The sequence below is a fragment of the Hippoglossus hippoglossus genome, chromosome 11 (genome assembly GCF_009819705.1).
Source record: "Hippoglossus hippoglossus isolate fHipHip1 chromosome 11, fHipHip1.pri, whole genome shotgun sequence".
Taxonomy (NCBI): Eukaryota; Metazoa; Chordata; class Actinopteri; order Pleuronectiformes; family Pleuronectidae; genus Hippoglossus; species Hippoglossus hippoglossus.
Window position 1 is genome coordinate 11,857,990 of NC_047161.1, and position 24,472 is coordinate 11,882,461.

Below are 24,472 nucleotides of genomic sequence, written 5' to 3' on the forward strand. Positions count from 1 at the left end.
CACTGTTATAAATCTTTGTGTGTGAATGAAACTTTTTCGTCCAATCAAATCACTCACAGGCCAGCCAGAGGTCCCCACCCCTTTTTGCTCTCTCTCTGCTCCGCTTAACCTCTCTCTCTCTCTCTCTCTCTCTCTCTCTCTCTCTCTCTCTCTCTCTCTCTCTCAGCTATAGGATAACATTTCTATGTATGAGGATGTCAAGGTTTGACATCCTCTTATCAACAATGTAAAAGGCTCAACGTCACACGCCCGCTTCTCCTTTTGGTTGCACAGTCATTGATATTGTGCATGAGAGCCTGAGCGCTGGTTTAGCCTATTCCTTATTCTTTATATGACCTGAACTGCTTTTCTCTATTGGTGAGATTCTCTGATGTCATTCATGAGCTCATCCTGCACTTGAGCATCCTCCAAGAGGCCCTTCAACAAAGCTACATGTCTGTTTTTAACCACAGGAACTGTGTGCTGAAAAAGCAACATATATGGGAGCCTACAGTATATCACAGTAGGCCACTCACACCCTATGTGGCCCCACTGTAACGACTGTGCCAGACACACACACACACGCACATGCACACACGTGTGCCAATAGTGTGGCCTTGATGTGGGCTGGTGTGCTGTGTCTGCTTTGAGTGTCTGCAGCTGGAGGCCAAGGCTGCTGGAGGAGACGAAGAATGAAAGAGGCGGAAAGGAAGGGTCAAAAAAAGGAAAAGCAGAGGACACTAAGAAAAAGACAGATATAAGTTTTGGGGAGGAAAGGAAAGTGATCCTAAATATGTGAAAAGAGTGGGGAGGAGTTGGGCTGGGTGTAGTTCATCGAACTGAACTTCATGGAAAAGCAAAGAGAACGAGATAATGTGTGATGACAATGAGGTGGAGGAGCAGGAGGCAGCAGGAGGTATAAAGACTGAGTTGTGGCGAAATGTGGCAACCGTCGCAGACTCGGCTGGGAGGCTGAAAATGGAAAATGTGACATGTTTAAGAACAGCAAGAGGGCCCCCATTTGAGGTTGTGTGTGTGTGAGGGTATGTGTGGGTGTGTGGGTGTGTCACTCAGCTGCTGTGTCCTGGTTTTGGAAACGTCAGTCCAACAAAGAAAGGCCATACCAGGCCGTACCGTGCTGCACCAAAACTAATCGGACAAGCTCAACAATATCTGTTTGATTTCAAGAAGTTCCCACAGACCTAAAACCTCTGTCTGAGCAGAAATGTGAAACTGTCTGTGACAACCAAACATCCACAACACTGTCCAGGAGATATATGTTGGTGGTAATATGTGTGTGTGTGTGTGTGTGTGTGTGTGTGTGTGTGTGTGTGTGTGTGTGTGTGTGTGTGTGTGTGTGTGTGTGTGTGTGTGTGCTGCATTAAACACGCCTGACCTCTGTCTAGGTGTGTACCAAAGTAAACACGTAAACATGCTTCTACATGCTCTGCACAAGGTCAGGAGGATATTCAAAACATCCACACCCGGTAATTAGGCAACATTGATGTGTCTCAATAAATTCTTGCTTTGAATGAAAATAAATACATACATAACACTTCGCAAGCTCCGCTGTAAGCTGCTGGTTTTGGTTGGTGCTTTTTAAATGGAGCAACAAAACCTGAAAGAATGATATAAAATCGCTTAATCATATATAGAATAATTAAATGAAACCGCAATGTACAATATGAATAGAAAAGCACCACAAAGTAGGGACATTTTTAACACTTTTAACAGGTCAGGCCTAGTACAGTCAAATAAAGTCAAGTAATAACATCTACCATGGGATGCATTAATGGTTGCATGGCATGGTGGTCCAGTGGTTAGCACTGGGTTTTCTCCAGAGTTCTGGCTTCCATGACATGCAGGTTAGGTTAACTGGTGACTCTATATTGCTGGGGGTTTGGTGTGTGTGTGTAAATGGTTGTTGTTGTCTGTATTTTGTCCGTCTGATGGATTGGCGACCTGTCCGTGGTGGAGCAGACCACTCTCGCCCAATGTCAGCTGGGATTGGCTCCAACTCCCCCATGACCTTTTAAGGGTAAGCGGTATAGCACAGGTAGGGAGGCAGGTGGGTGGGTGGATGGATTCCACCAACTTGATTGTGTAATCAATAAATGATTCTGATTCTGATGTAATGGCAACGTAAATAATTAAAATTAAAAAACAAATCAAAATGTGTCAGAAATATGTTTTTTCTTTTTACGTCTCCCTATGTTGTGTCTTTTGTTTAGTGCCACAGAGCTGCAGCATGGCTGACTTTGTCTAATAGATGATGCACTCGCCCCATCTAATGGTGAAATAGGAAACCTGCAGGTTCAATGGAGAACACTTGTCTTTATAAAGTAAAGAAGGAACAGCTAAATACAACAAGTATAAAAACAATATATTTGCATCATAGCTTTGTGAGATAAATCAATAAGTCACAAGAGGAAAACAAATTTTGTTTCCCACAACCCGACCAGATGATACCGTATCAAATCCACTCCGTCATGTGTTCTGACCAACAAACACTGTGTTGATGTGATACAAGACCCATTAAACATTGTTCTCTGGTTCTCTCAGTAAATAGGCCCCCCCATGATGGAGGGAGTGCTTGACTGCATAGAAAATAATCACTTTATTTAACGGTGCCATCACCAAACTAGGCACTCATTAACACGGCCTACAATGGTCTAATTCATTCCCTCTGCAGTCCAGAGCTTCACCACATCCTTTCAGAGAAGGACCATGCTGGGAGAAAAAATTTTGCACTGAGGGTCGTTGATGGGTCTTTGAGTGTTTGACATGTGACTCTTTAGCGAGTGTTGTTTTCTGTAAAATGATCAGGACGGATGCTGCATATCATCTCGTGCACTCAGAAACAAACAAAGCCTGCAGTCTCTTCTTGGAAAAGGAATTGAAAAATCTTCTCCACAGATTTTTGTCTAAGAATAAAACCCACGCTGCCTGTGGCACAAACAAGCGTTCGTCAGGGTGAATTAAATCGGATTTTCAAATCCACAATGTCTCCTCGAGGGTGGGGAAATCAATATAAAAATGACCTGATTGTCTCCATCTGAAAGGTCAAAGTGTGTCAGTGTCACAACAGCATTCCTCATCCCGGTACCAGTCTCTTTGTCCTTGCTCACAAAATCATCACAGACAGAATACCTAATTGCAAACCATCTTGCCCCCTGAAAACTCTGTAACTTAACCAAACTGCATGCTGTTAGCGGTTAAAGCTCTTTGTGCGCCTGCTCAGCCTTTGTTTCGCTGCCTGAGGGACTGAAGCAGCAGACAGCTGGTGAGGGATGATGGAAAGAGACTGTTTCCATTCTGCTCTCCACTATCCTTTTACAGTTTTATATTTATGTCTCAGTTTCTCTTTGACAGGGCGAAACCCTCAGCCTCGGGACGGCTCTCAGTGTGTGTGTGTCTGTGTGTGAGTGTGAGTGTGTGTGAGAGAGAGAGGACCACACCGTGCTATCTCTTTGCCAGGTGGACCTCTTCGTCCTCCTGGTGTCACATGGGAGGGGCCTCTGTGCATGCAGGCTATAAGCTCAGTCCTCTTATTTCCCTGGCAAATGTTGTCACCACAACCAGTCATATTTCTCTCCTCCTCCTCCTCCTCCTCCTCATTCTCTTCCACTCCTCTCCTCCTTCCTCCCTCCCTCCCTCACTCCCTGGCCGCCTGTCACAAGTCCCACATATCCCTCAGAGGATAAGATGCCATGGAGGCCCCAGGAGGAACGGCACTCTACGTGTGCTCTGTGCTGCTCATCCTAACAGGTGAGGCATCGCGCTGCTGGGATGTTGCTGCTCGAGTTGTCAGTGTTGTGTCGGTGCAGTTTCTGTGGTTGTTGTGTTTGCCTGGTTGGCAGGGTAAAACCCACAGGGGCGAGTGGAGGAAGTTTCTGTTTTGCAGTTAGAAAATATCCATTGATACCATGTGAGATTATTTGTCTTTAAAACTTTCAGGTCAGGTTGCAAAATTTATAAAACACAGACATAGATCAGATGGCATTGAAAATTAATTTATGTTCAACTTTTGAACAACCTTTCCAACATCTCCACAGCCTCTTTCAATGCGAATGAGAAGCCTTCATTAGAGTCTGTCTTTGTTTCTTCTGCAAGTAAACACCGTCGTCAGCACCATGTGACTTTATAGAATTAGATTTTCTGCTATTTTTGTGTGGAGACGGACGGGGTCATTGGAAAAGAGAAGTGACCTGGGCCGCAGCTGTGTGACTCAGGGATAACAGATACACCAGCTTCTCTCACATGACGTGATAGATCAAACAGGAAAGTCCCTCAAACACAGACGCTCCCCCCCTTCCCTCCCGGTACCTTGATGTTTGTATGATCAACCTTCCCTGAGGAGCATTATTTGTCTTATCTGAAGGAGGTCAGATGATGGGGGAGCTCGGACACGCACCGGGTGACTTTATTTAGTATCCAAACAGCTTGGATGTGTGTGAGGGTGTTAAGAGGCAGGTGCTGGTGGGTCTCAGCATGTAGTGTTGTTTGAGTGTGTGTGTGCATGTGTGTGCAAGTGTGTGTACCCTCTCACCTCAAAGACCATTGTCACCATAGTCTTAATTGTTTGGGGAAAACAGTGGAGGAGCGGGCTCGGCACACTCCCTCCCATTCTTCTTTTTACCGGATCTCAGCTGTTGTAAACACAGGCACACTCCTGCTAGGGACACACACACACACACACACACACACACACACACACACACACACACACACACACACACAGAAACTGGCCCGCAGGCCTGTGACAGGGGAACGTACCATGGGGGCGTTTGCGTTCCATATATTGGAGAGAGAAAGAAAATCCAGTTTTCTGAGTTTGCCCCCAGTTATTTACAATCATATAGCAAATGAACACTGTTTCATCACTAATTTGCACTCACTTCTACAATGCTGAAACAGAGATAGAGAGGACACACAGCCAGGAGTGAGGCAAAGAGAAAGGGGAAGTTATCAGAGAACAAAAAGTGAGAGGCTTTAGTGAGTTGGTTTCACAGTAGCACTGCCTACTCACAGGCTGCTGCTTCACTCAACTTGGCGTCCAAAGGCACAGTCAGCTAATTCACCTCACACCTCACACTTCAACTTGAAAACGAAGTTATTGTCAGATACATGACATAATTCAAGTGGAATATTAACAACACCCCTGTTTGGTTTTCAGCCTGTTACCAGTGAACAAACTGCCCCGGCAACCACCAGACACAACTTAAAACAGACAGCGAGGGGCAATAAATCAGCAGATATGTGGTTTCTTCACCAGGTGTTTGTTTTGCGACGATTTGGGAAGAGAGAGACAGGCCTCGTCTTGCCTGACAACAATGACACCCTGCAGTGAACTGGGTCAATATTAACTCATCACAGTTTCAGGATATACAGTAGTTTATAGGATTATACAGTCAAAACAGTCCTGGGCTCACTCTCACTCCATCTAATCAATAGCACAATGCTTTTCCAATATATTTCACGTTGTGGATGGTATTGTAAACATATGCGAGAGAAGTTTGTAGCAAAGTTTCTAACAAAATGTCATTAATTCATACACTTCTCAAACTACTTAAATTGTTTTAATTTAGTTTAATTTGCACTTGATATTGCCTTTAAAGGTTTATTCCTAAATTATCAGGCCTACAATGTGATGACTCTCTTTCCCTCCGTTCCTCTCACCTCCATCCCACATCTTCTCCACCACCACAGAGGTCAGCTCTGACTTTATCTACATCCCGTCACTCGTCCAACATGGCATCGAAGGGAGGCCCCTGCTTCTGTCTGTGGAGACTCGTTTTCCGTTGGACAACGCTGAGATCCAGGGAACATGGTTCCACACCAGGCCGAGTGGATCCAGGACCATGCTCGTGACGTTTACCAAAGAGGGCAATATCCCCAACATGATGTACCGCAACCGCCTCCTCTTCAAAGAACCCAATGCCTCTTTGCTGATCCAGAAATTAAACCAGAGCGACGAAGGGGATTATCATCTGAGTCTCAACATAGAGTTTCACAACAAGACAGGACTGGTCATCAAGGAGGAGAGAACTGTGCACGTGACAGTGGACGGTGAGTGTTTAAATGACCCTCAGCTCTGATCTGTCCTGTCATGATGACATTTATCGGATACATTTCTAAACTGACCAACATTTCTTGTTTTAATCCTCAGTCCCTGTGTCCAGTCCAGTCATTGAGAAGAATCCAAACTATGCAGTCATTGAGGACAAGGCGAACGTAACCTGGACCTGCTCTGTTGGGAGAGGAACAAGAGTTGTGTTCCAGTGGCTAAGGGACAACATCCCACTGGGCCCCAGTGACAGATACCACTTCTCCCAAGACAACTCTACATTGTTAATAAGTCCTGTGAGGAAGGAGGACAAGGGAATTTACCGCTGTGTGGCCAGCAACCCAGTCAGCCATGGTCGACAGAGCAGGGGCCTGGAACTCAATGTTTACTGTGAGTAGATATTTTCATCTGTATTCTCCTTCCTTCTCTGCTTCTCCTTCTTTTTCTCTGCAAAGAGATATGTGTTTCATGATATAGAGTAAAGAGCTGCAATGTGAACAACAGAGAAGAGCTCGACGGATATATCAGTTGACAAAAATTCGCCAATTTGTGAATAAACAAAAAAGAAAAGATATGCATTTATAAAAAAAAAATATATATATATATATATATATATATCTGTAAAAATATCAAGCCTCAAAAACCTTTCTTTGTCATAATAGTTTGATAACAACATCTTAGGAATCATTGTCACTTTTCTAGGTTGTATGTAAATTTCAGACTGACAAAAAAAAAAACATGGCCGTCCGAGGATCATATTTGCATGTGAGCAGACTTATCGCACAGAGATCCTCTGTTCTCCTGTGAAGTGAAATTACAAATACACTGATCAACTCTAACTGTGTGAGTTTGAGCTTGAACCTTAGAGGATCTATGTATAATTAATTTGGATTTATTTTAAGTTTTACTAAACGCTTGTCCATGTCTGTAACTTTATGATTTTTTCCCAGTCCTTTTAGCAAGTCTATTCAAACAGTGGGTGTGTGAATATTGTTACTTGGCACTGAGAACTGCTTATACATTCAGCACAGTCATACTGTCTGTTTGCACAGGCAAATCATGCCTGTGTTAGTATTCAGTAGCATCCTGCAGCAAGTAGGATGCACCACTAACAGTTAAAATACCTTCTTTGTATTTAATCCTGGTCAGTTTCGGTCCCAGTCAGTCTTAATTAATGTTGGTGTACGTATGACATTGTGTTTCTAAATGTCAAATTCAAATATGTAGAAAGTGACTAATGCCAAAAACCTTGGACAAATTTAATTAGTGCTTATGAAAAAGTCTTATATAGAAGAGAAAGAAGAAGTCCTATATATTTACAATTTACTCCATATACATTATTTTGAATTTACAGTTTTATAGAGTGGCGTAGGAAGAAGTTTTCAGTCTGGTTCCCTGAACAAAAAGCCTATTGGACTTTTCACTTCACTAATGCTAACATTAGGCTCTAAACAAACTACACCAGGATCACATAACTCAATGTCACAGACTTGTCATTTGTTTTGAGGGAGTTGTTTACCCCTTCTGCAAAAGTCTTTCTTCTTATAAAGTTAGTAATCCTTAGGAATTGACACAATGAGGCTTGAAAGGTGAACTAGTGAGTAGATTAGTTTTTTGTGTTTTTTGACGTGTTGACGTTTAATGTCCAACTTACATCTGTGATCTCATTGAGCCACTTGTTAGCCACAACCTCCTAGAAAAAGTTAAAAAGTGTGGCACTGATCTATTTCGTTAAATGGAATTAAATATGAAAAATGTATTGACCTTATGTCAGGCATCTAACCAGAACCACATTCAAAAACCCATCGACTTCCTGATGAGGGAAACAGAAGTGCAAATATGCTAATTTAGGACTCATTGCTGTGGTTGTTATGTTTAGGAAAAGATATAGTGCCATTCTGCTGTTGTTGAACATGACCATTTGAAGGTCATAAGTCAAATTTGACATGTATGGTGATGCACAGAGAAGAATCTTACTGATATTAAATGTAATATCTTTACCCATTGATCATTTGAACAAACTTGGCTGCATTGATACAGGCAAAAAACAAACACCTTAATTACCTCTCTACCAGAGCTATTTTGTAGGTTCAGTGCCTTGTTCAAGGACAACCCAACTCTAATTCAGGGCAGTACGTGCCGCTCTAAAACCTTGGAATTTGTCTGACCCTTAACCCAAGTGTCCCATCATGAATTAGAATGAGAACATTTGCAGTAAAGTATTTTGTATAATAAAGCACCATCTCAGCAGCAAACTGTCATGTTTCGCTGAACCCACTGTCTACCCCCCTATCCCCCAACCCCTGCAGATGGCCCCTACAATCTGGAGGTGAACTCGGGCCAGGGCCTGCGGACAGGGGAGGTGTTTACCATCAACCCGGGAGAGCTGGCCTTCTTCGAATGCCAGGCAGATTCCAACCCACCCAACAGCTACGTCTGGATCTCCAAGAGCCGCAACTCAACCAAGGTCATCACCGAGGGCCCGCGGCTGGAGGTGCTGTCCTACAGATTGGCCCAGGCTGAAGAGTACCTGTGCCGCGCCTTCAACAACGTGACACAGAAGCAGGACGAGGCCCAGTTCACCCTGTTGGTGGCCAGCTTAGGTGGGTTGAGGGTGGATCATTGCATGAAGGAGCAGAGCGTGGGCAGGTAATGGGAATCCTCTGAGATAAACACTCTGTAAACAGTGTGTCGTGACAACAGCAGGAGAGGTTGATGAGCAATGAGAGATATATCTTGACGATGACAGACTGCCCACCTTCAAACGGAGAGATGAAATATTGTATTTGCGGCTGTCTGTGCGTAATAGGTGAGAAGTGAAAGCAGGTTAAAGCACTATTCCTGTTGCCAGGCTCTAGTGCCCGCCGCCTGTATTAAAGTTCAGTGGCTGGGAAAGTAAACAGAGGATGACAGCTGTTGTATTTGTTGACAAAGTTTTATGGCAAGTGGACTTTCTGTGTGCCGAACGCGACATTGATATGTTGTCTCGGTGATACTGAGAAAGGCTCACTGATGGCCGCTGCTGATACGGGCCATGATTGAAAATACTGTGTATTGAGTAAACACGAGCCATGACAGCGTTCATTTTTATTGACATCAGAATTGTTAATTCACCTTACCAAGGCATCTTCTGATGGCTAACCTTTCAATAACAGTCATGAGAAAGCTAACATGCTCACAGAGACAATGGTAATATTTATCTATGGGATATTTTGGTTCTTCCGGTAAATTTTAAATTTAACGTGTTAGCCTGCGAGCATTTCCTAATTAGCCCTATACACCTACACAGTTGAAATTTTGACCTGACAATGGTAGAAAAGTCAGGAGATCACCCAGCATATTAGAATTTACCCTTTATTTAGCTTGGCTCAAATGATTGTTAATATCTGTGTTTTGTGTTTAATTACAGGGAAAGAGAAACAAACCCAGGGGGGCAGCTCTATATCTCCACTGGCCGCCATTACTGTCTGCTCTTTGTTCATGATCGGCTGTTTTCTGCTGTTCTTCCTCAGGAGAACCTGCAATCCTAAGAGAGGCAAGATAATGTCTTCTGCTGCTTTGTGTTTCTCTAGCAGTAATAGACATGTCGTTAACCCCCACGAGTTCAGCCCTCTGTTTGATTGGCTCCATGCTTAAAAATCTAGATTGAAATATATTATAGCCTTTTCCTGGTTAGATCCAAATGTCCCCACTTGCTGACTTCAGTCATTTATACCATGTCTGCAAGGCTTGATAAGCCTCTAATAAACAGGCATAAAGGTTGACTCACTCATTTCTGTGGAAATGTTTGAAACAACTACAATAATGAATACAATGATCGCTCTTATTCTTCTTTGTCATTACACTGCATGGCTTTTATAGACTACCATCAGATACAATGATAAAAAAGTATTTTGATTACCTCCATTGCCAATAGTTCGACATATTTCTGCATCATGATGTGGTTTAATATATTCACTGGCTTGTAACTGGCCTGTTACTGATGGATTAAAGTATCACTAAATAAATGAACTGTTTTACACATTTATAATAAGTTATTTTAGTGTCTATAGTCAGCACATTGTCACAAAAATAAACAATACAAACAATGTTAATTAAATCAGGGAAGTCTGCAGTCATGTGAGGATCTCCTCTGGACTCAACCCTCAATCTTCTGGGAAACGCAGTCTGGCCATATGGATTCAGCCATACTCTGACTCACTGGACGTAGCAGCAGTGTTCACCCCACCATTGGCCGCATGTTCTCATGTAGCATTCTCCTCCCCTTTCACCTTCAGCCATCTTCAAACTCCTCTTCACTATGGGAAATAACAACAACCTCTGCAAAGCAACCTACATGTTGAAAATGAATAATTTTAGATGTTCCACCAAGTTCCCCCTCTGACACAATTTTGTAAGGACACTGCACCCTGGCTTTAGCGCCGCCTAAGAGGATTGTGATTGGTTTAAAGAAATACAAACAAGCCAGAGCTTTTTTTTGCCCTATGTCTAAAAGCCTTACCAGACTGAAGGTAGCCAGTACAAAGTAACTGATACATTTGAATAAGTTATAGTGATATTTAAAAAGGTTTTTTCTATATTTGTGAATAATTTCTTTCTTCTCTCTCTCCTTTGCAACAGTGCTAATGAGCATTTACAACAGGTAAGAGCCTGGAATCTGAAATGAATACACACAGTGTGTCTTTAATCTACATTCATGCCTAAGTTTTACTTAACTGTGTTATTTCCCTGTTTTTGGGCAGACCGCTGTGCGAGCAGAAAAAACGTCATCGTTCAGGTAAGCTGCTGCTTGTTAACAAACGTTTTCACCTGCTTTCAAGGGCATCCACATATATCATCTTTACATACACATCCTCTGTAAGTAGGAATGATGGATGAATAGGGCTGTGAAAATGGAAGTAATTCCTAAAAGCGTTTCAGATGTAAAGCAGGTCTTGCTGTTATGACATCATTACATGTCACTTTAGATATAGTAGACAGAGTACATGTGAATGCGTGTGTGTGTATTAGCTATGACCCAACTGTTGGTCTGATACTAAAACCTGTGTATCAACAGGTCATGAGGATGCAACAGAAGACTTTGGCATCTATGAGTTTGTCTCCATACCTGGGAAAATTGAGTCTACACAGGTACTAAACACGTTTTACATCAATATAGATTCACAGGTGACACAGCGAACCTCCTTTTGTCTAAATACGTTTATGTTACAAAATGTCCTCCAGGTGTCATGCAGATCTCTGGCCCGCCTTGAGTCAGTCCAGGACATGCACACCACCATCTACGATGTGATCAGACACGTCCCCGAAACCCCGAGTCACAGTTTGTTGAACTAACCTCTGGCCAGAGAGTTGACATGTAACTTACAGTCATTTCCCTAAAAAGACTCTTAGCTTTATTTCATTAATTGTGTGTTATCAAAGACTGAGTCGCTGGTTATGTGGCCCACTTGTTTGCACAAGGGATGAAGGAAACAAGGGGGAGTAACCTGATCGTGCACTGTTATTGTCCAGAGTTTGGGACAGATGTAAAAAAAAAGATTATCATTGTTGTGAGTTTAAAATGTACGAATGACTTATCTTTAATGTGAAAGGATAACTGATGTTGAATGTATTTTTCTTTTTCTATTCAATAATGTAGATCACATTACACCATGCAAATGTGGTAGTACTTCACAATATTTTGAAATACAAGGCAACTAAACTCCCACACTTTGGTAACTATTTAAAACCAATGTTTAATTTCAAAATACTAATGTTCATTTTATATCTTTCTAATTCAAAATTTCCACCAAAGAGAATCTATTGTATGATAAGTGTTATAATTAATGGATTTTCTTGTATCAAATATATTTAGGTTAAATGTGCTGTATATATTGTACATGGTCTACACTGCAGATTCTTTATAAATATTATTCTATCTCTATGTTTTTGCTGAAATCTATTTATTCCTAAAGAAAGTCTTTAACTTAATTTCATCAAATGTAGCATTTTTCTGCTCGACATGGAAATACTGTAATGAAATGCTGAAACAAAGAAAATTCTTAAATTAATTCTTAAATTATTGTACAGTTTGTATTCTGCATTCACACGTCTGTTTTGTACTTTATTAAAGATATAACTGTTTACTATTCTGTTTCACTTTGTTGCCTTAGACAATTTCTGCAATCATACTTCCTTTGTGTCTTTTTCATTGGATGGCAGCGGCAGTCATGGACTTAAAATGAACAGTCGCTCTGTCACAGATCTTGGCTAAGGCTGGAAAAGATGTCAGTTGCTCTGCCTCTTCACAGTCAGTCTTTGTTGGACGCCCTGGCTGTGATAGCTCAACATTTTCACAAGTGTACGAGTTGTACTTGTTGTCTTGAAATTGCAGCAGAGAGCTCTTTTTTCTCAGCCTGGCCCGGCCTTACTGGTTGCTGTGTGGACCTGGCGAGATCTGGAGACAGGCAGCAACAGACGGATGGTTCAGCATGTGGCAGAGGCCCTCCACCTGCTCACGCTGACACCTTGTCACGAGCAGATACAATCGTGTGTGTGTGGGTGTGTGTGTGTGTGTGAGAAAGGAGGAAGTAGAAGGAGGAGGGAAGCTAGAGATGCAGACGAGTACAGAAAGAACCAGACACAAAGCAAGACCAGAAAGCTCAATATATCTTTATCTGCAATTTACAAAAGGTATTTGAGAAGGCAGCAGTTAGGTCTCTGTTATTCAGTCTCACCTTGAACAGTGGATCTCACAGAGCAGCATTAGTCTGCTTTCTGAAAAAATTCAGCTTATTACCAAAACATTGAGCTGCCCTCATTATGTCACTCCAACACTATGGGCTTCTGAAAAAAATCATAAATGCTGCAACTCAAATGTGTCAAAATTCTTTTTGATCTATTATGTATTTTGGTCATTGGTGAGTTTTTAAAGATTTTTCACAACTAAATTAAATTGTCACAATTGCGACATGCTTTATTTGATATATTGTCACATATGTCACATTTTTACTTCTTCACCGATGAAGGAAAATCAATTGTCTTGACCTGACCCTCATCCTGAGCCATCAATTGATGCTAATCATGATTCCCCTGGCTTAACAACACAGTTTATTGAATCAAGCTCTAATTATAGCTCATGAACTGACCAACCGAGTGCTCGGTGTCTCTGTGGAGGCATCTCCGGGTAGTGGCTGCCATCTGTTCCGTCTCGGTGTATGCTTTAAGGGAGAGGCTCAGCACTGTGGATGATATGCCTGACAAACAACAGTGGAGTAAACTCACCTGAGGAGAGTGACCTCACCTTCATTTGACTTGGAAATAGCCTGAGGCTTCATTAACTAGGAACTAGCTCAACAGAGCTCCTGCTCTCTGTCTGTATGTCTGTATTTCTGCAGGCTGCCTGTTTTTAACCAGGCACCGCTCAGTGTAACACCTCAGGAAGCAATTACAAAGCAGGCTGAATGGCTCTGTGTTTGTGTGTTTTCTACCCACATCATTTTGTAATTGTGTGGGACAGTTTACAATTAAGAGCCAGTTCTATTTGCTTGGCAGACATGTGGCACCGAGTCGTGGATGGCATGACACAATGACACATTACTTCTGGTCATAAGACACATTGTGGTTTGCTAAACAATGCAGTAACACAAAATAAAATAATACAAAGTTATATAGTGTTGATGGCATACTGCATATATACAGACAGATATTAGCGATAGAAGATATATTCAAAGAAGCAGCAATACTGCAATCTAAAAGTACTCCATCAAAGACTTAAAAGGCTTAAAATCTTAAAAGTATAGCCAACAGCAGTATAATAAGAAAAATGTGCTTTAAGTATCAAAACTTAAACTATGCAGAAAATGGCTCCTATCATTGTTATATTATTTCATATAGTAAAATATGGTATTGGATTATTAATGTTATTTTAATAGCAAGTAATCAGGGGTTTAATGGTGTAACTGGAAGAGATTAAGCTCATTTGAATTATGTCATGTAATGTTAGGAAGTTTAACCTATATTCATGTATCATGTTGTATAAGAAGATTATATGTTTTTAAAATACTTAAGAGCATTAATTAACAAAATCTTACGAGTTACATTTCCTTACTGGTGAAGCTTTGTTATTAGAAAAGTCAAAGTAACTTATATAACTGTTGTTATTCAAATTGTCTCATTCAATTGAACAGTGATTATTTAATAATAATAATTGTTTAATAATAACAACAACAACAATAATAATAGTAATAATAATAACAATGATAACATTTCTCATAAGCAAAATAATCATTGCTGTCTAGTATTCAAGTCTATTCTATTTCTATTTAATGCTGTTAAATTACCACCATCCAGTGGTGTATTATAGAAATACATGTACAGTGTTGATATTTACTCTACCTTTAAATATATACATATATATATATATATATATATATACATATATATATGTATATATATATTTACATTTTCTTTAGCTTATTTAATGAAAACAATTTCCAGTATTTTCAACTGCGGACAGTTGAGGTGTCAATCATTCCCATGATCATGCCTCATACCGATGAACATTAAAAACTACATTTCCCAAGATGCTCTGGCTTTCTTTTTCCTGGTCCCTGCCGTGCCGGTCACGTGACAGTTCAACTATGGCTTCCCCCTCGCAGTGATGGAGGCTCGTCGGTAACAACAACACGAACCTCAGGCTGTTCCCACCGTGTACTGGTCCGCTGACACTGGCTGGAGTCACGATGCAGAAGATCAAGTCTCTCATGGCCCGGCAGGTGAGCAGAGGAGCCGGACACAGGCGGAGCCGCCGGGGCCCCTGGGTCTCTGACAGCTGCGGCTAAGCTAAGCTAACCGGCTAATTTGACAGCTCGTTCCTGTGGCAGCCGCAGTTTTAAACTACTACAACACAGACGGGAGCAATTCAGCCCACATGAAGAACACACGTGTTCACCAGCTGACACACACACACACACACACACACACACACACACGCGCACACGCACAAGCACAAGCACAAGCACACGCACACGCACAAGCAGGAACACAATACGAGACAGAGGGCGGTGAGGGAGGTTCAGAGCTGATCACCTCCAGAAAGCTGCCTGTCCGTTCCACTTGCTGCTGTGTGACAGGTAATAACACATGCCTATGTTTACAGTGGGTTTTATTTTGACAGGGCCTGAAGAGCCCCCAGGAGAGCATGGCTGACCTCAGTCCTGTGGAGAACCTGAGGATCCCCAGCAAGGTAAACGCCATGACAACCGTCTCCATCACTCTGATGTCTTTTACATTTAGGCTGCACAGTCTATAAAACCCACCCCTTGATGTGTTATTGCTACCTGCCCTATATTCATCTATTATCTGGATCAGTGTGTGGCCAGGTCAGAGTAGCTGGATGCTTCCTGTTACAGTTCAGCCAAATTGCTGTTCCTTTATTCTTCTCTTATAAATGTGCTTTTGAGCTTCCATCTTATACGCTGCACATTTGTTGGGTTTAGTAACTATTTTAAATAGAATACAACAGAAGACAATAGAATAGAATTGAAAGCCTTTATTGCCATTGTACAAGAGAAAGCAGAATAACGAAATAGAGGTGCTACTTATGAAAACAGTGCAGAATTATTAGAAAGATACTTTAAAAATACCACATGAGACACCAATAAACATGGGACTAATAAATGCTTTAGAATAGTAGACCTATTTGTAATTTCACAGAATTGATATTACACGTATAATGATGGAATGTATCTGTCAGTATATCCTATGAATTGGTAGTTTAGCTTCTGAGACTTTTGATGTTCCTGTTCCGTCTCCCAGGGGGCGGTAAAGTCAACATTTTGTGACCAAGAAGGGGGGAGGGTCTTTTGTTATTTTCCTGGCTCTGCAGAGGCACTGTGAGCTGGAGATGTCTTCACATACCACACTGTAATGCAGTATGATTATCACTCTCAATGGATGAGTGGTAGAAGGTCCCCCAGTTCTGCAGAACTTCACAATGCAAATCATTCGAAGACGTCCACGAGGTTGAATGTGTCATCGTGGCTTCACAACGGAAGCAGACTTATTGTGTATATTTATGTCCACCATGCATTGTGTTACATTGATTTGCATCAGTTACATCAGAGCTACAGGTTTTCCTACACAGTCAGTGTGAAGGCTCCCATTTGTATCACTCATGAACTCACTCCACATCAATCCCAGCACCAACCGTGTGAAACGTGGTCTGCAGTTACAGTATTTGGACTTTTTCGCATGGCGGCATTTGGAAAAACGTGATCAGTCATGTTTAGTCTCAGGAAGCATTTGTCATTACACGCTTGTACAAATTCAATTTGTCGAAAGCTGACAGAGTGAAGCAGCAGAGTGGGTCTATATAACGTGTAGTCACTCAGTAACGTAAGCCTCGATGCACAGCTCCCCTTGCCTTGACTTTGCTTCATAGTGATGACCTTCTACTAATGCTGCTGCGTGGAGGTTATTCACAGTGCAGGTGATTCAACCAGACTTTGAACTCATCGTGTCTAAAGATCTCTCTCTTTTTCTTTAACACTTAACACTTTCTTTCCTTAACATTCAAGTGAGTGGAATTTTCTCCTTGGGATCATCTGCTTGGCGTTATGTTATCACCCCTTGTTTTTAGATAGGGCGTTTTGTTGACATTTTCACCAATTACCTAGAGAATAATTCATGGAGCTTGATGGAAAAAGAATGATTTCTTTTCAATTTGGTGTGGATTAATTGAATTTAAGGGAGTTGGACCTGTTGAGTCGTGGCGGATAAGAGCTCTATTGAGTGCCATTTGAGATTTGCCGGCCATGTTTAAAAAAGATAAAAGGAGATAACTTTCTATTAATTCTTCTATGGGCAAAAGATGTATTTTTGAATCTAATTGTTAATTTGAACAGTCCTGTTGTCATGACAACACAGAAAGACAGAGCAGTGTGTGTTTAACACAAAAAAGCCAGTTTTTCCTGTCAGAGCTGGAGCTCAGTATCATACGGTCATTTAACAGCAAAGTCTGACCTTCCGGGTGGTAACAGGGATCCTACATAATAACTTGATAATTTGAGGTCATTGGATCATATTGGTCTCATAAATTCTAGACAGCTTTGCTGCTGCTGTACTTGTTGTTGCAGAAAAATCGCACGGTGACACGGAGCAAGCTCAGATAAGATAAGCAGCTAATTACCCTAGAAGTGTAATTAGAGCCTGAATGGGAGCAGATGGGAGCGCCTCAGGAAAGATTTGTTTCTTTTCACATTATGCATGTCGTCCCCCCCCCCCCCCCCCCCCCCGGCTCTGGGATTGATATCAGTCAATGTGGCCAAACTGGAAATGCAGTAATCAAACACCCTTTTGTGTTTTAGGCCTAAAAATATTCACCTTTGTTCATTCTGAACATATGGCCCCTCAAGAAGGACTGTGCATCTGAACGTCTATATGCTTTGTTTAGTTTCTGTGATATGAGGCAGCGTGGTGTAGTGAGACAGAAAAACTGGGCAAGAGTTTGTGTAAATGTGAAGGTTGCATTCACTTCCGTCCTATTTCTCTCTCCTGTGTGCACTGCAAACATGTGCTTATTATGTGTTCAATCCAAACACACGCTTTAGTATTTGATGATATTATGCTTTGACTTTATTGCCGCCGGGTGTTTCAGCTTTCAGGAAAACGAGATAGGACCCACTCAGACTGGGCTTTATATAAAATACTGTGTCTTAATACTGTATATATTAAGAACAAACTAAGTAGAAACCCTTACACATGAGCTCAATTTATGTATACATTTGTTTTACCTATATCATCATATAAACAGATATATAATCGGATCTCTGAGGACGGATGTTAATGCCAGATCCAAACAGGGCCTTAAGGCTTATAGGCATCACTGGAGCTGGTTCACATCTCTGTTCATGAGTCTACCATGAGTAAATCATGCTGGATTGTTGCATAGAGCTCAGTGTCCATGGCAGCACACAGCCGAGGAAGCTGCTGCTCTTCAAAAAAAAAAGGGGGGGGGGGGGGGGAATTAATGATGCAGTAGGACCAGTTTAACTCTACTACACAATATCAGACAAAGAAAAGCAGACAGCCCATTCGTGAACCCAACAGAGATGCTGTGGAAAGACCTCAAGAATGTGTGTTGTTCACACCAGACATCCTGAGAAAAACGTCTGAGCTGAAGCAGCTCTGCAGGAAGAATAGTTCCTCCTGAGCGTCGTGCACGTCTGATGTGCAGCTCCTGCGAGAGTCTGTTTCAGGTTACAGCAGAGGGGGTTTTGGCCAGTCATTTAATCCAAGGGCTCACTTACTTTCTCCATCAGCACTGTCCGTGTTTAATGGGTGTGTTCATGAAAGATTAAAATATAGTGTGTTATTAGCTTAAACATATAGTGATTATGTTTAAATGCACACTGATATTCTGATATTAACCCGATAAAGACAATCGCCTGAATAAGACACTGCCATGTAAACAATTTTCTGAGTAACTTAACCTGAATAAGGTCCTACTCTAAATAAGCAACAATCAAATTAAAACATGTGGAGTTTTCTGATCTTAGTTATTATGTTGACATGTCTTTATCACATTATAACAACCTATTGGGGTTTTCACATAATTTTATGACATTGATATGTATGGCAGACATTGACGTCATAATCAGACTATGCTCTGTAACATGTTAACGTAATGATGAATGAAATATTCTATTAGCTGTTCACGCAAAGAGAAATAATGTCTTATTCAGAATAAGGCGAATAGTCGTATTGATGGTGTCTCTGTAAACATAGTTCGTGTTTGTCTTTACTTGTGAGTTGGAGCAGATCACATTCATTTGATCATATTCATCCAAAGGAATCACATACTTTGTCTTGCCACTGTTCACCAAACCCCACAAAGTCCTCTCAGTGAGTAATCATGTTGACCACTGTGGGCAATCCTGCACGACTGAACACTACGCCCTCTGATGGAGAACGAGACCAAGATTCTTGACTGCGTGCATGATACTTAATATAATCCATACTGCCTGGAGCCAGTTATGTGTTTCCAAGCAGTTTAGCATTGATTCACATCGTCTTTCATCCCCCAGGAGCAACATGACCGCAACATCTGGCTCACTGCAGGGGGGCACTGATGCAGAGGATGATTGATAAATGATGCTGTCGAGTCATTGTGAGTCAAGTGTATGAGACAGTGGGAGTAATTGGTAAATGAAGAGTTTGGCCATAGCTCTGGCTGATGATGCATGTGAGAATGCAAATGTCCGAGTCAGTTGCTCCGGACACTCCAGAATTGCTCCCGAGTGATTAATGTCCACAAAATGTGAGTCCATTTGAGAACTGGAAAATGTCCTGAGAATTCCACAGTGAGCAACCCTGTGGATGAAGTTTCCACAGGCCCACACCCAATTTTCCGGACATTTTCCGGAGTTCATGAATAAAAACGGCTATTGATTACATCACTTATTTTGCTGTAGTCATTAAATCGAAGTACAGACTGATGTTTTCCCCACGTATCAGATGTTGCTTTGCACCTTTTTGAGTATACTTTTCTTTGTGTTGCTGAGAAATCTTTTTTTTACATCATTGACGGGCTGTTGACTAATTTTAAGATCAAAACAGGTCGTAGAGGCAACTTTTCCCACTGATCTGCCTGCTTGTTTTTCTTTGGGGCAAAATGCTTAAGGCAGTTTTTTTTTATGCAGTGTTGCTGCTGAAGTAGAACATTTGATTTCGTTGCTTCCACCGATGTCGGCTTTTGTGTTAATCTGCATAAAGAAGTCAGATTCTTGGCTTTAGCCACACTTTAGCCTCGGGGGGAAATAATCGTCTCAAAGAACACCTGATCCCCCTGTTCACCTGCTGCTGTGTCATGAATGTCCTCTACATATTTACATGTTAATCTGGACAATGAGCTGGGGACTTTAATTTTAATAAAAGTTTGACTTTATTCAAGATTTTAATGTGATATTATTATTCCAGTATTGTGGTAAAAAAGTTGGCCCAGGCTGTAAACCTTTAAATAAATCATAGCCTTGGGAGATTCAAAATAATTATTTATGTTTTTATTAAACTCCAACAGACTTAAAGCTATTTTTGACCACTTTGATATTTGTTACGCCTTATGTTAATCTCTGTGGCTTCTTGAGAAGGTATAAGCTGCTTTGTGGGTTCACACTCAAAAACGAACAAACCAGCAAACCGTTTTTCTGCCGCTCCAATCCTTTTCTGTTCAAAGAGTCTGTTTTGAGGATTTTTGTTTGTAGGTGTTGTGGTGCGTTATCTCTCTGAACCTCCTCAACCCTGTGCAGCCTGGGACCATTTACGTCATTTACGGTCTCACATTGTGTGGTGAAGCAGGAATTAAATTAACTTTTAATAGTTCATTATGAAATATTTTAATATGACTCTCAGTGAAGTTCTGAAGAAGATATCGGCTGTTGTATCCACAAGTAGAGTTGACAAAAGAATCAGGTGATTGACAGTAAAATAATGTCAACATTTATAATTGATTAATTGTTTCAGGTCAGCACAAATACCAGTTCGAATCCCGGTTCGAATCCTGGTTCGGCCTGGGTCTGTCTGTGGAGTTCTCCTTGTGTTTGCATGGATTTTCTCTGGGTACTTCTCTGGGTAACACATGGAGATTGGGGTTAGTTTAATTAGAGACTGATGGCATTGACAAAGTAGTATTGATGATGGATGGACGGATGGATGGATTCATTTGTTACTGTCATACTTAAAGCTACATTAAAACATGGTTTGGTTCTGGCTTCTCAAAAACGAAAATGTACAATTTATCTTTAATTTGCGACATTTCACTGTCTTAACAACCTGCTACATAATGTTCTATCTGTTACATCTTTGTAAATGTTGAGAACATGACATTCTACTAAACCTGCTGCAGGTTCATGCAGTTACCATTTCCCACCAGCAGAGGTCACCATCAGCTTACTCATTACACAGTTTTTTTTTTATCTCAGAGTTAAAGTCCTCTCTTCACAAACAACGTTAATTTACACGTGCAGAATGCATCGCCTCATCGATGTTGTACTATTCCCTAAAAGGCTGAGGTCCTCCAGCGAGCAGATAGGGACTGGGGCTAAAGCTAGGAGTGGGGGGGCTTGTTTGATAACCTGACAGTAGCTCTCATGCTGGGGGTCTCCTTGAAGGGGAACATGGCTCAGTGTGACACTTCACATGTGTTACAGCCTGAGGGTTTGTTTCTGAGATGAGCTGTTGTATAAATGTGCTTCCAATGACGTGCGCTCATTACAAAATCACAGGAATACTCTCAACAAAAGACCGAGCTGAATAAAAGGTATAATACTCGCTCGCATACCTTTTTAAGTGAAAATACAGTAATGTTATGATGACAGCACTGTTGGAGCCTGGATGTTACTGTTGGCTGTCATTTGTACCTAATGTCTCAGAGGACAGCTGTGTAGAAACACTGTTTGGGAGCAGATGAGGGTAAACACCCGGTTAGCATACATATTCAGCTCTGATGACAATGAGGAGCGTTTTTTATTTGCTCATCTAATGAATGATACCGTGGTGGAAATAATTGGCCCTCGTCTCGCACTCCGCATCCCATCATCTTTTTTTCTCCCAGGATTTTCCATGAACCTCCTCCTGTTGTATATTCAGTCTTTTGTTTTATCAGCGTCCCGTGTTGTTCAGCACCTTTTTTTTTTCTTTCTATCCCATGCTTGATTTTCCACATTCAATGAGCACTCCAGACGAATATCTGCTTTGATTCTCTGATAAAGGTTGTTAAACACCCCGCACTTCGGATGCAAATGGATTTCTAACTTCCGCAAACAGATGAGAATTTCATTAATTTGTGGAAGAGGGGTGGGGTGGGGGGGAGGTGAAGGGTGGTTTGTTTGTCCCTCATCCTTCAAAGTAAAATTGGATCAAAGCCTCACAGCAGCAGCTGATGTTGCGTTTCACGCGTGGGGCACAGGGGCGTCTGTTGCTTTCCCTTTTTTTTTTTTGCTTTTGGCTTCTTCTCCTTTCGCTCACTGCCTGTGCAGCGGCTGGCAGGGAAGGGAATTATTTTCCCAAGGTGGCCTCTCAATGAGTCACTCACTTAAAGATGTTTAGACTTCTTCACGTCACTGCAGGTGGGCGAGGGAGGCAGAGGGAGAGGAGAGAGAGAGAGACGGTGCCCAAACCGCACTGGAGTGTCTTCACGGGAGAGACTCTGCATCGTCTTATTGTTTCCCTCGCTCCTCTGTCTTTTTCTTTCTGCGTTAACTTTTGCTACCAATGACTCATCCGCCTCCCCCTCTCTCCCCCTTCTCCTCCCTTTTTTTTTTCTCGCTTTGCCTCTCATTTGAGCTGATTTCCCACCCACCCTTTCGATTCCAGAGTGTGATCTCCTTCCTCCTACCTCTACCCCCTCCTTTCCGATCTCACGCGCTCACCCACACATTTCCCCACCCCCCCACGGCTCCTGCTCCCTCCTTCACCTGATGGCAAAAAAACACAAACACACTTACCTGAAAGTGTGTGCATTGCAGCTTCACACACGTGCAAACTCACACTTTTTTTATGTAACACATTTAATTCATTTTCATCGTCTCAATCGCCGAGTGTCAATTTTAAATGTGGCATAAAAGGGGATTCTGTTTGTGTAATTGAATTAAATGAGGCTCGATGCTACAGCAAACATTAGAATTACTCACGGCAGCGTTGCCTCGTATAAATGTCACTCAGCAAGACACTCAGCCACAAGATTCGGTTGCATGGGTGGCTCCCTCGGTCGCCTCGCTGCACGCCTCATGCTGATAGTGGCTGGGAGAATATTTGTGCCTAGGCAGGTGTGTAACAAGGTTTTTTTTGATCAGCGCCTGCTAATGTATGACGTCAGTAAGATGAAGTGTGAAGATGAAAGATTTCTATAGGTGTGTTTGGATGTATATAGGGATGCATCTAGGGATGTATAGATTGCATTCATCCACATCTATCCTGGTTCCTCAGCTTATGATCTATTTTTAGTGCCATTATGATTCATTATGCCGAAACCTCAATGTATTGATCCCACAAAAGTTAGACTCAGCAGTAACTTGAATAAAGCATTTTCAGTGAGAGCTAGAAGTGAGGCCACTGAGCATAGAATTGTTTTTTATGTTATATGAAATATGGTATTAAGCTATATTTTTGTTTTTTTCAGCCATACTGGCAATGCGATGTCAAGCGATGACACAGGTTCTTGATCTGTGCAAAACTTTGCTCCAAACTGAAATCTCTCAACAACTATTGGCTGGATTGCTATGAACATTTTTTGTGACTCAAGACAAGGGGGAAATCTTTTCGATCCCCATTTCCCGAAGTGCTGATGTCATATTATATATTTGTCCAACACTTTAGCTTTTGACTACAAAACTGCACAACTAAGGATATTTCCCTTTCCTTCCTTTTCAACTTGAGCCTCGACTGCACTTTCTGCTAATTCTAATGAGCAAAAGTTTGCATGCTAATATTCTAATACACTAAGATAGTGAACAAGCATTTTAAAAGGGCTGATGTTGATGTTTAGTTCAAGTACAACCTCAGAGAGCTGCTAGAATGACTCTAGAGACTCTAGAGAGCTGTAGAGTAAGATACTTACTTATGAATCATCATTTTGTGTCGTCACCAAGTGGCTACCACCTTGACATCAGCCATTGGTTTGTAAACTGATATGAAGCCTTGAGTTTGGCCTTTTGGTCGGCTCCACCTTGGTTTTTTTGAAACCAGAAGAAACCATATTTCAAGGAGTGGGGGATGAAGTCTGAGAGATCGAGGACACTGCACATCCACTTGCGACCTGCACCCATTGGCTGTAGCTATCAATCACACGGTATCACTGCCCCTATGAACACTGTGCTTCATCGTCTATTCTACAAATGGGACCATCATTTATGAAATGAATATCATGATGTATTGAAATAGTTTTGAAACAGACATTCTTTTTGCAACCGGCAGAGACGCCCTCTACTGTTCATTTTAGAGAACACAGTGTTCAGGCACTTCCGCATTGCCTTCACTTTCCAGACCTGCAGTCTACATCCATTTATTATTAAATCTATGGTCATCACTGCCAGGCATAGGGTAAAACCAAAGAATTATGCATTGTTAACATTGAGGTATTGTTGAGCTAGAATATAAATATCACACTTAAATATAATGTGGGAGAGTAGATTTAGTGCACTATATGCAGCTTTAACCTCGTTCTACTTGAACTTGGTGTTCAGCAGCTGCTCCTTGTTGTATGCTGCTAACACAGTCATGACTTTCTTATTCACCTGTGACTGTATATATGCGCTCATTAACGCAGCCAGGAGGGGATGTGGATTTAAAACCTTTTATCTCAAAGACTCATTCCAGCACAAAAGCTTGATGGATGCACAGCATGTTAATCAATGAGGCTGTAATGTTTCTCAGAGAAGCTTTGAAGGG

The 24,472-nt window shown here is 41.6% G+C and overlaps 2 protein-coding genes across 5 annotated transcripts in view; both read left to right on the forward strand.

Annotated features, from left to right (window-relative positions):
- The first annotated feature begins 3,543 nt into the window (after positions 1 to 3,543).
- On the forward strand, positions 3,544 to 12,182 carry hepacam2 (HEPACAM family member 2). Of its 2 annotated transcripts, none has more exons than XM_034600425.1 (9): positions 3,544 to 3,747; positions 5,659 to 6,048; positions 6,149 to 6,436; positions 8,356 to 8,650; positions 9,451 to 9,581; positions 10,667 to 10,688; positions 10,789 to 10,823; positions 11,103 to 11,176; positions 11,270 to 12,182. In XM_034600425.1, exons 1-9 carry the CDS (start codon positions 3,690 to 3,692, stop codon positions 11,378 to 11,380), a joined length of 1,404 nt encoding a protein of 467 aa, XP_034456316.1. In that variant the 5' UTR covers positions 3,544 to 3,689; the 3' UTR covers positions 11,381 to 12,182. The 2 variants fall into 2 exon arrangements, with proteins under 2 accessions (XP_034456316.1, XP_034456317.1); XM_034600426.1 differs by having other exon boundaries at positions 8,356 to 8,649; positions 9,456 to 9,581.
- Positions 12,183 to 14,633: 2,451 nt separating this feature from the next.
- vps50 (VPS50 EARP/GARPII complex subunit) overlaps positions 14,634 to 24,472 on the forward strand; it is a 103,732-nt gene continuing 93,893 nt past the window's right edge. For all 3 annotated transcript variants that reach the window (XM_034599986.1, XM_034599989.1, XM_034599988.1), the window contains exons 1-2: positions 14,634 to 14,802; positions 15,204 to 15,272. In XM_034599986.1, the coding sequence (XP_034455877.1) occupies positions 14,770 to 14,802; positions 15,204 to 15,272 (102 nt within the window). In that variant the 5' untranslated portion in view covers positions 14,634 to 14,769. The remainder of the gene's footprint in view (positions 14,803 to 15,203; positions 15,273 to 24,472) is intronic.